This window comes from Plectropomus leopardus, chromosome 10, assembly GCF_008729295.1.
Source record: "Plectropomus leopardus isolate mb chromosome 10, YSFRI_Pleo_2.0, whole genome shotgun sequence".
Classification (NCBI taxonomy): domain Eukaryota; kingdom Metazoa; phylum Chordata; class Actinopteri; order Perciformes; family Serranidae; genus Plectropomus; species Plectropomus leopardus.
The window spans coordinates 17,999,981-18,014,792 of NC_056472.1; the positions used below are offsets into that span (position 1 = coordinate 17,999,981).

The 14,812-nt window shown below is 40.0% G+C and overlaps 1 protein-coding gene across 1 annotated transcript in view; it reads left to right on the plus strand.

The window, feature by feature from the left end:
• The first annotated feature begins 191 nt into the window (after positions 1–191).
• The window catches only part of dync1i2a (dynein, cytoplasmic 1, intermediate chain 2a), a 27,536-nt gene continuing 12,915 nt past the window's right edge, over positions 192–14,812 (plus strand). The window contains 5 exon segments of the mRNA XM_042495149.1: positions 192–267; positions 1,931–2,048; positions 2,608–2,722; positions 5,367–5,454; positions 7,051–7,166. Of these exon segments, the coding sequence (XP_042351083.1) occupies positions 1,941–2,048; positions 2,608–2,722; positions 5,367–5,454; positions 7,051–7,166 (427 nt within the window). The 5' untranslated portion in view covers positions 192–267; positions 1,931–1,940.

Sequence of the window (14,812 nt, forward strand, 5' to 3'; positions counted from 1 at the left end):
GTTTGTTTGTTTTTTTCAATAACCCACATGATGCAAGAAGCAATTGGCCCCCAGATGTTTTCACATTATCTTATCCGGCCCCCATCCAAAAAGGTCTGAACGCTCCTGCTCTCCATCTTTGACCTCAGATGGCAGCAGCACATCCAAGTAAACGCGTAGTGCTTCTTTTTGGCTCTTCCCAGTACCTGTAGTTGTGCTGGCAGCCCGTTTGTTTTGGCTGTGCTTTGGTTATAGGCATTTGGTGTCAGGTCGAAAACTTGCACTAAGGTTTGTAATCTTCACGACGATGTCATGTTAGCTGCAGTATCACACATTTCTAACATCTTTTTGTATTTATTGCTGTAATTGTAGTCTGATCTGATTAATTCATTGAGCGGGCAGTAGAGTTGATCGCGCATGACAGCGCGGCGGACTAAGGTCCGGTTAACTGTTGTAGCTAACTGCTAACAAATAAAGCTAATGGCTCATCTCTAACCATAAAGGGTGGGTTAGATCGGACAAGTCACATTGCCTACAATTCAAAAACAGTTTTGTTTTTTAAGTTACAGATTACATTAAACTACTCGCTGTCTTGGTGATCACTAATTAAATGCTGAACAACAATGATGGCTACGCTAGCTCTAGCCTGTCATAACAAGGATGGCTAGCAGCGACAGAGGCCGATTGTATGCTAACGTTGTGTGGTTTGTATGAATAAGCGGTGCGATTACTAAAATACTACATGATATTATTAGGAAACATGATTTTAGTTTGATCACGTTTAAAATAAGCCGACGAGGACTAGAGACAAATGCCTGAACCGAAGAGGATAACCTGACGCTAAGCTAACCGGTGTTAATTGTTGTATCAACGGTAGGGTGGGGCTTTCAGTGAGCTGGCTGACAATGACTGGTCTGCCGGGCTGTGGTTTTAACCAAATTACAGGTAGCCGTGTGTATTTGTGTCTTATCAGCTACGATATTTAACTCACGCAGCTGTAGGGAAAACGGAAAACACCGTTGGATGAGCATTTTACCTGCTAGGTGAGGTTGGGCAGCTAAAGTCAGCTGTCTCCATTGCTGTGCAAGGTGGTACTGAAGCTGAGAGCATCAACTGACAGGGGATGGCTGGCTTCATTTGTTTGTTTGCTTGCTTTGTTGTTGTTGTTTTAAAGCATTTATTTGTCATTATGCATTGAAACTACTCCACCAGCACACCCATAAAGCTTGGTTTTGTCTGATATACTTAATGTGCAATAGGGTTTTAAGGTGCAATAATTCTTAGTATTACTGTCCAAACAATATGCAATTTTTAGTGCAATATTTCAACTACAGCTTTCCTCTGTGCAATATTCTTCCAACTCTTGAATGTAGGCTATAGTTAACATGTTACACATATTGTATTTACTGTATATATTCTTATTGCTATTCTTACTTAGTGTATCTGAGTTGTTCATTGTAGCACATATTTATATTTTAATATTTTAAACTTACATACTAGTTTTATACACTGCATTGTAGCATAAGGCAGTTTTATGTTTTACACACTTTACGCACTCAGCACATTATCCATATTATAATTTAAATGTTCATATACTTGTGGCAATTGTCTATAACTGTATTTCTTTACATGTATATTTTCACACTCTTATGTATTCAGCATATTATTGTCCATACTTCTTTTTTAAATATTTTAATTTCACATATTGTGCGTATTGTTTACCGCTACAGTATTTCTATTTTTGCATTTCTTCTTTTATATACTTGTGCTGGTACTTCTTTTTACTTGCTATAGTTCTCTATGCTGGCATGAGAGCAACTGTAACAAACCACAATTTCCCCCCAGGGATCAATGAAGTATTTCTGATTCTGATTAAGTCTTTAAACAATATTTTCCAGTGCGGTCTTAATGGAAGATGAAGACAAACAGAAATGTGTTGTTTACATTACAGCTGTGGCATTATGTCTGACAAAAGTGAGCTGAAAGCAGAGCTTGAAAGAAAGAAGCAACGCTTGGCACAAATCAGAGAGGAGAAGAAAAGGAAGGAGGAGGAGCGCAAGAAGCAAGCGGTATGTGTAACATTTTGTAAATGCTTTGAATATTCCCTGATGTTGAATTAATATGGAAAATAAGCGGCATCAAACCGAATAATGGTTTCCAAAAAGATACAGTTAAGTTGTGTACACCAGTGGTTCCCAACCATTTCTTTAAGACATACCCCTGCAGCCCTATCAGATTAACTCAAGCACTCCATCAACACCACCCGTCAGGTTCATAAACTGGATATTATTAAACACCATTCACAGTATTTTTTTATGCAATTTTTGCAATATTGTTGCAGTATTTTCTCATACAGTTAAAGAGTCAGTGTTTATGTTAGTTGGGTTAAGTTTGCATTTGTGCTACTAATTGCAGGACATGAAGCTATTTCAACAATTTAGCTGTTATTTTAGCTAACTATTTCAACTGGATATTCAGAAATTTTAGTCAACTCTTACAGCCATTTGCCCATTACTTTTTGTGAGCTAACTATTTTAACTGTATAGACGTAACCACTAGAGCATTACAGTAGTGTGGCGTGGATATTTAGGGAGTGCATTAATGGGCAACGTGTCACTATGTTTCCAGGCTGACCAACTGAAAGATGCTGCACAACACCAGGATGATTCTGACCTGGAGAAAAAAAGACGCGAGGCTGAGGCTCTTCTACAGAGTATGGGCATAACCCCAGAGACTTCTGTTGGTATGTTCTGTATTACCTTTTGGTGAATTCTGATATTTAGCCAAATATACTTTTAATTTTGTAGTCCAATAGGAAAAAAAAAAAAACAGGAACTTTAACAGGATTTCCAGACTTTTCACATTTTCGCACATCCTGTGTCATATATCCTCTTATCTCTCTTACCTGTATTTAAACAAAACAAGTAAAGTAGCTCATTTTACTTTCTATCACACATACATTTTAGTCATTGAATTAGGACAGTCATATTTTTATTTAGTTTGTATTTCATGATTTGGCTTTTTGACCAGGGTTTGAGTATAATTATTCTGGGTGAACAGCTTAGGGATGTTAGGCATTTCTTATTTCATGCTCGCAAAAGGAACATTGTAGGATAATGGACTAAAACATACAGATATTTTAATGGCCAAACAGTGGAATGTTCTTTACTGGCCAGCTCAGTCACCTGACCTCAGTGCAGCTGATCATGTGTTTAACTTCTTTAAGACCACAAGAAAGCAGGCAAAAATCTGGTGTGGATGCAGAAACCCTCAGCATTTTAACCCTAAAGTCCTTGCAACAAAAATGTGTCACTGCCCCAATGAGCTGTCACCAAAAGATTTGTTTGTCAGTAACTTTGCTAAGTACTTTTAAGTAGTAAAATGTCATGAAGACAAAAGTAAATGGTAAAATAAAACAACCAAGTAAAGCAGAGTGGAAGTTCCTGTCACACCTTTACCGACTTCCAAGGTGCATAGAGAAGAGGATAGAGTCTGAAGAGCTCAAAACTCCAGCAACACTTGTATAGAACAACATTATTGTTAATGGCCTTGACACACTTGTCCAAAATCTAAGAACATGTGGTGATGAAGGCATAGTGTTGCATCGCCTCCTGCCGCTTTTGTCTCGGCCAAAATATTGCGCTGAACACACTGTAAAGACTACAACCAACAGCCAACTAGCACATACATTCTGTGCCTGTATGAGAGGAACCGCTCTCCATAGAGTGCCACAGGGATGATGTGTATCTGTAGGATGAAGCAGAAATTAACGTTGCCCTGGTACCCTCATGAAAAATCCTATCAAAATTTTCAACTGGATTTTGGATTATTGCAGAAAATAAGCTATGTAGCAAACAAAACAAACATTTTGTTCAGCATGAAAATCTTTGCAAATAAACACCAAAAGTAAAAAGCTAACTTTAGGTTATAAACATACTACACTACAGTCGCATTACACAGCATCAACACCATAGTGAGACTGTAAAGCCATGCTGAGAGTGAGGACACACTGTAGTATCATTTAGTCATTTTTTAGCAACCACCTTTTTTTTTAAAGAAACATTAAAGCATTAAAATTTATGATCAGGGTTTTTACTGACATATTTTATATCATAGCACAAAATTTAATAGTCTCCTAAACAAGTGTTAACCACAGACTTTATTTCAAGCATCTAACCAACAACCGATTCAAAAAACCTACTGACGACGAGACAAAGGGAACCAGGAGTTCTGAAATGCTAACTTAGCACATTAGCAACTCAACCCAGTGCTGAAAGAGCAAATATAATAACAGTGAAGAATAACACAAGCAGTTATGTATTAGTTGAAGTTTGTTTTGATCTCACTCCGTCTAGACTTGAGTTGTTTGTTTACCTTCCTCGCTGCCGTTTATCCTCTCGTGCACTGAGCTGAACTGCGTTCACTGACTGGCTCCACCTCCAATTCCACTTGCTGAATCTGTTGAAAAAAGCAGAAAAGGATCAATTACTGCAAAATGTGCATGACACACCGCATAAACTAGGGAAACATGTTTACCAACAGACCAGATGACTAACTGCCGACCGTCAGTTTGGTGTGTCAGGGCCCTAAGGCAAACATATTTTGGCTCACGGCTGAGATGATGCACATGAAGACCTTAAGCCAAAACACATTGGTCTTAGAATAAAGGTGTTCTTTCTGCCACAAATGTAACAAAACAAGTGAAAATGGGCAAAATTCCACGTTACTGTAACTTTCCTTTTTTCTTACTTAAGATGTCACTTTTCTAATTTTTCCAGTAGATTCTACAAAAAAAGTCCATAAAAATTTCTACAATAAAAAAGTAGGCCCTGGTGAAATAAAATAAAAGTACGTTTTAAATGACACTACTATAGATGTATTAATATTAGTATATAGAGTTCATACAGAGCAGGAATGTTACAGCACTGCTATGTTGCTAACAGCAGGTGGCAGAAGAGATCCATAATAAAATCTTCATGAGTCTCACAGGATGCTGACAAACCTGATCCAAAATTATAAAAACATCATAGTTTTGTGTATCTTTTAAATAATTTGTATTGCATTTATTCACACATTAATTTAATAAAGAAAAAAATATTTTAATTGTGTTATTAAAGCTATTTTTCCCCAACATGTGTTGATTTTGCCACACCTTAAGTATGTTCTGGACAGACTGATTTGTACATTTAACTCGCTTTGCTACTAATGTCAAGGTTTCACACACATCACAGCACGCTCACTAACATGTAGCCGTCAGGAAAGTTTCAATCATTAAGATTGAAAGCATTCAGCATGTACCATTCGTAATCCATTTGTACTCTGCTGTGAATAGCTTTTTGGTATTTTGCACACTGTAACAGATGATTATTGTCTGTTTCGCTATGTAGTCCCTCCTCCCATCTCTCCCACTACCAAATCGGCGGGTACACCGAGTGAGGCAGGCAGCCAAGACTCTGATGGAGCCGTGGGACCCAGGTACACACACACACACACATACACACACACACACACACATACTCCTCAGCAACAGTTTAAGTCACAACATTTTCCCTGCCTCTAGTACAGTACATTACAAGTGTGGAAACAATGGCAACATCCCTATTCATGAAGAATTAACGGGTATTTCTCCCCCTAAGGCAAAATGTTTAAATGCACACATCTTTATTGAGCTTTATATGTCTTCCCAAAACATTCTTTTTGTGCTTTTTATGTGCTCAGTTACGCGTATGCCAGCAGGAATGTAATTTCAGCGTCCTTGTCACGGCCTCTTGAGCCACTTAAACTGCAGATGTGTTGTACAGCAAATTAGTTCTGAAGTGTTTTGAGTATTGCTTAGAAAAAAATGTAGGTGTATTTTTTCTTTATAAGCTTTTGCTATTAGCTAACATTGTGCATCGCTTTTAAACAAAGGCTATGAGTATATTTAAAGCATGATTACAGTAAGAGCAACTGAGTAAAAAATCTTTTGGAAAGTCTCATACCATCACAGTGAATGATGACGAGTTTATGCCAACTAAGTGCATGTTTATTTAATTTGTGTGCCGTTGAATTAGGACGATCTTAAATTAACAATAAAACAGCAGGCTGCTGTGATGCCTGGGGGACTTCTTAACCCCTAATTAGAGCCCCTTCCCTGGGCTGAAACTCAAGCTCCCCCAGTGTCCCATCAGGCCCAGGGAGCTGTTCCCCCTACGTGTTGACTCATTTCCCTCACCAGCATGGCCATTTCCTACACACATGGAGGTCATGTTTTCTCCCTGAGGGTTCTTGAGCTCCCTCCCTCTCTGTCTGCACAACACTCAGAGCCTTTGGTGTGACACAGTTCAGGCTGTATCAGCCCCGCAGGCTGCACATTACACCCTGTCTCATCTCACTCTGAGAAGCAGTGTGTCCATGCATTTTAAGCAGATACATTCTTCCATCTCTGAGCTTTGTGCAGCCAGACTTAAGCTTTGACTGAAACACACACACACGCAACAAGATCCAGTTTTAAGTTTGTTTTTGATAACATGCAAATTCAACTGATTTGTGACCTAGGATCCAATCAGCATGTTGTGTGCCATAATGCTAACTTTATCTCCTCTCCTCCTGTGTGCTTGCTCGTCTTCTCTCACTAATGCTGCCTTGTTGCTGTGACACTAACCAGGACTCTGCACTGGGACTCTGACCCGTCCACTCTTCAACTTCACTCTGATTCTGAGCTGGGGTACTGGACACTCTCTTCTCTCCTTTCCTGGTCATTTTCCCTTCTCTCAATCTATGGCATGATTACTTTGTCTTTCAAAGTCATTACTAAGCTAATGCTGTCCAGGAGAACAGTCGTGCATGCAAGAGTGGTCAGACAAAGCCCTTTAATTGATTCACACTGGTTGTTATACTGATCTGAAGCCATCTCATGAAACGCTCATTTACGTACATTGATTCCACTTGCAAGGAGGTGAAATTGTTAAAAACACAAATGAAAAAGTGATAGCATAATGGCTATTTTGTATGTTTTTTTTCTTGTTAAAATCATTATGGTTTTGTGGTGATATTGAGCTGTGCAATGTTTGAGTTGTTATGTGCTTTTAGGCGTGGAACTCCAAAACTGGGAATGGCCAAAATCACACAAGTGGACTTCCCTCCGCGTGAGACTGTGTCCTACACAAAAGAGACGCAGACACCTGTCATGACTCAGCAAAAAGAAGGTGATTCTCACACATTATTACGCATGGTAACCTTGAAAAATTGACAAAACCTGAGTATGTTCTATGATTGTGGGTTAGGGCTGCGATTTATTTTCATTATCGATTAATATGCAGATTATTTTCTAGATTCATCGATTAATAGTTTGTTCAATAAAATTTCAGATTGTAATAACCCCTTTTACACTAAGATTGCCCTGTAGGGCTGCTACAAAGTCCCTTCTTTAAGCTGTTTTTGCAGTTTTACTCAGAATTAAAAAATGGCAGCATCATGCCATTCCAGTGTGTGATTTTAGACAGCATGCTGTCATTACAGAAGCTAAAGAGGCATGGTGTGGAACACAACAACATTGGCCTCTAGTGTAACATATAGCATATGTGTCGCCCACTCTTTATAAACAATAACAATGGCATAATACAGCAATAACAGTTATTTATCTTCTCTGTTATAAATAAGGAGCTCTCACACTTCATTGTTTCCCAATTAACAGACTTTTTTAATTGCTTCTTTTTTAAGTTAGTTGCTAACTGCTATAGCTAACTGTTGCTAGTTGCCTTTTAAATCTTCCACGATTGGTCACATGCGAAACACGCCACCAAAACTGCACACCCGTCCTGCCAATAAGCCTGTCCTGCCGGCTATTTCTTTTATACAGGTCTCAAGTTGGCGCTGTTACTACCTTGGTTGCTGGCATAAAAAGCAAGACAACTCAGTCCCTCCATTTCATGACCGCACCTGTTTTACAAAAACAACATGGCAGCGTAACAGCACGATATTCCCTTCAACAGGGAGTGTAAAAGGGGCTAATAATGAATGTCATTCATTAGCAAGCATTTTCTTTCATTTTTGTATGAAAATGACAAACAATTAATTGATTATCAAAACCGCCGACAGTTATTTTTCTGTCGATCGACTAACTGATCAATGTACTAATCGCTGCAGTTCTAATGTGGCTGCATTAAGAATAGGGGGGTCCATTAAGATGTATTGCTTTTTTGCAAACGAAAGTTTAGTTTTGCTGCAAGGTGGTGAACCCCTTGTGGAAAATAGTTCACAAGCGTGTGTTGTGGGCTGTATGAGTGCACAAGTGGGTACCGGAAGTGAACAAGTAGAGGGGATTTGATTTGAGATCAAAGTAAAGGAAAAATGAGGCCCAGGAAACACAAGAAGTGGAGGGAGAGATTAAATTCAGACAAGCCCTGCTCCTCTGAACCTCACAACCAACTCCGCTTCAGTGTAATTAATGAGCAGGATGAGAAAACCAGTGACAGGAAGGAGAAATGCGATTGGGGGGGAAGATATGAAGCACTGAGCACACAACTGCTTACTGCATCTGAAGCATGTCGATATGTAAGTAATTGCTGCACTGGAGCTTTCATGCGGTTGGCCAAAGAGAATATTCGGGCTACTACTAACACCACATGTTGAACACATGTTCCATAAAATATGCAATATTTGTGGGTGTGCAGCTTGTTCGTGGTTGATTTATGTAATGACAGATGGCGAATAATGTGCTCGACTGAAATCCTGATGAGGTTTTTTGTTTTGTGTTCTCATTTTTGTTTTTGTTTTTCCAAAGAACAATCTTAAAAAAAAAAGAACTCAAACTCCTGGAATGTCTTTTTCGGCGTTTGCTCAATTTATTTGCATCGGCTAACACGTCTTTTTAAGCATCCTTGAAAGCCTGGTTAGGATTTTAAACAGTGTACAGATTGTTGGTTGTTGTCCCATCAGGTGATGTGCAGTAAATCCTGAGGTGGCATGCTGCACGAGCAAGATGAAATTGTGTGATTTTGTGGAAAACTATGAGCAGAACTAGTGAAGGATGAAGAGCATCCCTCTGTTCTTCATCGCTCTTTACTCTGGACTCTACTGGGCATTGTAAAACTGTGTTAAACAACGATGGTTTCTGCCAGCTGTTCAACACGAGGCCCCCTTCCCCTCTCTGCCACTATGTAATCATTTCATCAACTCCCTCGCTTCCCTGTCTTCTCCCTTCACCGAACAGGCACATAACAAAACACACTCAGTGACATTGTGCATTTTCACACCATCACTTCTGGCACTCGATGAGACGGCATCCCCTTCCCAGCTTGCTCCCCTCGGCGCATTTTTGATGTGTGGGGTGGCGTCAGGCCTGTTCTCTGATTGAGCGATTTATCATGTTGTCAAAAGGAGGCAACGGCGCAGCACTCTCAAGGTCAGCAGGCGGTGGCATTAGAGGGAGCGGCTGCCATGCCCCGGCTGCTGCAAACCGAGGGTTCCCACAGTGTGTGCAAGACATCTCGGAGAAAGGAGTAAAAGATTTAAGATTTTAACATCACCTGCCCTGTTGGCCCAAAACCCCCCCCCCCCCCCCTAAAATTCAAGGAAAATGCATCATCAGGTTAAACGATTTGTTTGTTGTTAATGTAGACTGGTGTTGTCATGATACTGGAATTTCTAACTTCGATACAGTACCTTGAAAAATATCATTATTCGTAGGAATTCACAGATTGTGAAATTCTGGACGGATACCGATATACACCGATATTTCCCCTTTGGTGTCAAGGAAACAAAGAAATCTTCATTCCAAAACTAACTGATACGTTTGAAGTCATTCGAGCCGACAATCATGTTACTTTTGAAGGAGCACAAATTTAATCATACAATTTATGAAACAACCTTCAAAATAAACAACTTCATATTATTTTTTACATAGCTTTAAAAGCCTTTTTACTACATGTAATATATTGTTTCCTCTCTAAAATCTTTTTTATATTACTGTGAATGTGATGTTACGTTAACTAGCTTTCTGCAGATTTTAACACAGATTTGTTGTTCATAATGTAGCATTATCAGTGAAACAATAGGGTGTGTCCTATGACATGACAGCAGTGAGTTCACAGCATCCCCAAGCAGAGGAGAAAAATTGATAAAGATGGAATAAAATTTGCAATTATCAAAAGATAAATATGATAACAATATCACACAGCAATGCCAACTTTTTTTCTTGGTTAGTTGCAGAGAACAACAGAAATTCTGTAGTAAACATTAACAGTAAGAGAAAGTAAGAAATCACAGCTGGTACCGGCAGTGTTTCCCATTAATAACCAAGACTATGGTGGGCCGCCACAGTCTAATTTGTCCCGCTGTGGTCTCAATGAATGGAGCTTGGCTGTTAATTAGGAGCGGTATTAAAATATATACACTGTTGGGTTATTTATAGTGCAGTAGTGGCAGAGAGGAGCAGCAGAACGTCAGGCACATTATAAGCGAAACTAAACTATTCATTCTGCTGGGCCTCGAACTCTCGTATTCTTACAAAAATCTGCAAATATCTCCTCTCATCCATCGATCTGATCAGCTGTGGACGCATCAACAGATCAATAATCCACCTCACAAGTGACATTCACCTGCAAAGGAGAAGAAAGGCACTCCGCCTGCTGTGCTGCATTCAGGGACCCGCAAAAAACAGCGGATATAAGAGCGAGACCACACAATGCCACACGCCACACTTAACTGGTACACTTAACACTTTCAAATATTTAGTACATATTGATAAATCAATATTTCTAACAGCACTAAAATGACTTGGACAGTCTCTGATGTTGCCTCTCAGATGTCTATGATTGAACAAGTTTGACATGAATTCAGCTTCATCTTTACTTGCCAAATCTGTGACCACAGGACAGCTCAGGTGCCTTTTGTTTTAAATCGACGTGATACAATCCGTAGGTAGTTTGTCGATTTAAGCCACCAGATTGGTGAGTTTCTGTGCTGCTGCTGTTGCAGTACTCCCAGCCTGCACTAGTAGGTAATACGCAGCATCAGTATGCACTCCTCAACAAGAGGCTGTAATTATGGAGTAAGATATTGTTGGAGGTTGGGTGGTGGTGGTGGTGGTGGTGTGTGTGTGTGTGGAGTGGTTGGTCTGGTGCAGCGTTTAAAAAGGCTTGTCAGGAATATGAGTATGTAGAGCAGTTTAGTAAATCTAATATTTAATTGAATGTGATTGTTTTAATCACTCTGAATTCAGAGGCAGGTCAAAACTTTTTATCACAAAAGCCCTTAATGGCCTTCTTGTTTGAAGTGCCACTTGTAATTGTGGTCAGCTTTTATGCACTTAATGATTAGTACTGTTAAATATCCATTGTATCCCTCCATCATACAGTAGCTCATCATTTCAAATAGAAAATTTGGAATATTCTCCTTTTTTTCACGAGTGTATGGTTTGAGGAATTGGCACCTTTACAGCCTGGTTATTTTTCTTAATCTCTTTTAACAATATGAGTTTGTATATTATCTGTGACATTTTTTTAAGAGCAGAGTGCTGGTGTTGGATTTCTGCCTGTTGTTGGCCTGTTGGTGATCTTTAGACCTCTGTGTCATTAGAGACGTGTAACCATGTTGAAGAATTTGAAAACAATAGACTCCTGTTTCACAGATGACTGAATCCTGAAGAGTGTTATCAGATTGACTGCTGATGTCTTTATTTTGTTTTTTGTTTTTTTTGTGCCTTGCAGCCATTTTAAATTTGCTACACTAGTAACACAAAACCACAGATGTTGATGGTGTGCCACATGGAAAAGGGTTAACCACAGTTTTTGAAGTGCATTTTGTAAACTGGGACCAGTGTAGGCATGGGACGATATGGAAATTTTATGTCATGACTTTCCTAAGCAAAATAATTGCAATTAACGATATTATCCCAATAATCATTGTAATACATTTAAAACTCTTACACCAGTTGCATTCATTGGTTGTGTTGGTTAGGTTTAGAATAGAGGAGTGAGATTGGTTGGGGTAAAAATGTCAGTGTAAGCCAATCCAGAGCAGAGTAGGACACATTAGGGCGGGTCATGCCTTCAGTATTGTAGGAACTGCAAATTTGCACCCTGGATGACATGAGGATGTGTAAATTCAACTAAAATTTTCTATTTAACCAAAATTTCCCAATGCGGCATTTTGTTTCATATGCTTCATACATATCATATCTAGATAGATACTTTCATTTTCTCTGTGGGGAAACTGGTTTGCAGCATATCACAAACGCACACAAAGTCGCCATACCCTACACATACTGATATTATGAAGGTACATACCAAACAAGTTAACCCTAGACATGCATAAAGATAACAGACATACTTATTCATATGCTCATTCAAGCACTAGGTGGCTGGGAACAGACCAGACCAGTTGTACATCTGAAACCGGTACAAGGCCATGCATACGAGACTCTGTATTTTATGCAAAATTTTTTCAAACTTGACACAGTGAGAATCAAGGCAGTGGAATCCTACGTACAGAGTGAGAAAAACAAAATTGAAAAACCTGCCAACAAACAGCAGCTATATCCCAGTTCAGTTCTACCCTCATCTCTGCCAAGATGCAAAAAAAAAATTATTTTACTATAAATAGCTGAGTAAAATTGTCCCTAACTCTGAGCAGTCGATGTCAGGTCGTGTTTTGTTTTGTTTTTTCTTTCATACTCAGAATGAAATGTAAGATCTATTTCAGAATAACCAAGTGGCATTTAAAAGTCTTATAAAACTCTAATATCTAACCTGATCTTAAGATGCAAGAACCTTGCACTGGACACAATATTCATGAATACCCCAATAATGGAAATTCACAGCAACCAACACAGTGTGTATTTTTATCACAATCCACACTAAAATCATATATTGTCCAATCCCTAGACTAGAGGTACTTTTTTCAGTAAGCAAGAAATGATAGTGCAACGAGTTTTATAATGGTAGAGTTTTGTATTCTGCGTCTATTAGCCTTTATGCAAGCAGGCAGAGAACAAAACCCTGTTGCACGTGCTGAAGTCAGACTCTTATTGTTTTGGGACATATAGAAAGTGGAAGACACCTGCAGCGGAGGAGAGCAAAGGTCATTTAGTTTTATACTTTGTACATCACAGGCTGTATACCATGTTTGCATTAATATATTGTCCATTGACTAAGACCTGTGATTACCCCCCTCCCCTCCTGTCCAGCTCCCCCCAAAAAGCTTTTATTTCTTAAGTGGTACAAAAGCCATAATTGAGCCTGCTTTGAGAGAAGGTGTCAGTGTATGGGACATCGGTGATCCGGGTGAATTCTGTTAAATGCAACCCCCCCCCCCATCCTCCGCCACCCACCCTCACTAGGCGCTACTACCCCCCACCCCCCCCCCCCCAACACATCCCCAGCGGGGTCACCAGGATCACTAGCTTTTCTCCAAATGGCCATTTTGGCTGGCAGGTGCATTATACCCTTTATTTTCAGATTGTCTATCCGCTCCTAATGCCTGGCAGGTTGATTGCTCTGGCTGCCTCACCAGGGAAAGGGCTGACGAGCACGGCCGGGACTAGCTGAAAGACAGTGATTACTGTTTTCCTTTAAGCCTGATTGAGGCCCTTGAAAGGAAAGATTTTAACCTTCTCCTGTTGGTTGCAGAGTATGGCCGTACATTGAAATGGCTTGTGTCATCAACCCAGTTCTGTAAACTCATCAGTGTACCCAATAACCTTCTTCCCCAAACCTCCATCTGAGGAAGGGGATAAATCACTTTATGGACAAAGTGACAGATGACATTATCATTTAGATTATCTCAGTAGGAAGGAAATTCTGGCATGCGGTGCTGTCATCTTAGATTAACTATAAGGCTCATACCAAGATGAATGCTTGTAGGAACCAGGCGAGTATTTCCCGTCGCCTCATGAATCTGTTTTGTCCTGCTTTTGCTATTTTTTTTTTTTTTACATTGAAAGCATGGGCCATATACCGTCTCTGAGAGTTGTGTTTTTGAAAAAGTGCGTTCATCTTCATTGAGGTAGAGCCGGTGTGCAGTTTGCCAGCTGGTCTGGCCTGTATTTTGTTGTACATTCTCTGAGGTTGAATAGGAGTTGCAGGACCTCCTGCTAGGACGGTAATTGCACAGGCTTGCTGTTCAGGGAGAAGCTTGTCTCGGGGCAGCCAGGCGGAAAACCTCTGTGCCATCCCCATGCCACCTCTGAAGAGCACAAGACAATCCCGGCATCACCATCTGCTTTTGCACCATGCCGTCATCTGGCCAGGCCAATGGGACGAGCCGGGGCAGCTGCTCCACACCCTCTGCCCCGCTGCCTGTGGCCTAGAAGGGGGCAACCTGCCACTGGGACACAGAGGAGACGGCTACACTGACAGCTAGACTCCCCATTGAATGGCTCGAGTCTCATTAACAGTTGGGAAAGACAGGGGTCCCTATGACAACAAGACACCCGCTGCGCTGTGTCCCTTTAACACAAATGACAAACTTCCCCGCTTTAGAGGAGCAGGTTCCTTTTTGAAAGGCAACATTGTGCTGACAAATCAAACAAACGCGAGGCAGAGATACAAAATAAATCAGTCTTTTGCTTTGCCCATAATCACTGGGTGGAGCTTTTATTGAAAAGGGAAAATAATGGAGGTGAAAGACGAAGTGACCAAAAGCTATGAAACGCCTACACGAGGGCACGATCACTTGTGAGAAATTTAATTTCCCGTTACATTTGAAGTTTTGACTGAAAATTGATTGTCATAAACAAATCTGATAGATGTTTTGTTGCGTTAGAAATGTGTTGATTTAGAGACATTTTTTTCAGACGTAATCTGAATTAGGATTGGATCAAATTTGGAAAATGGTTTGTTGAATAGAAAGA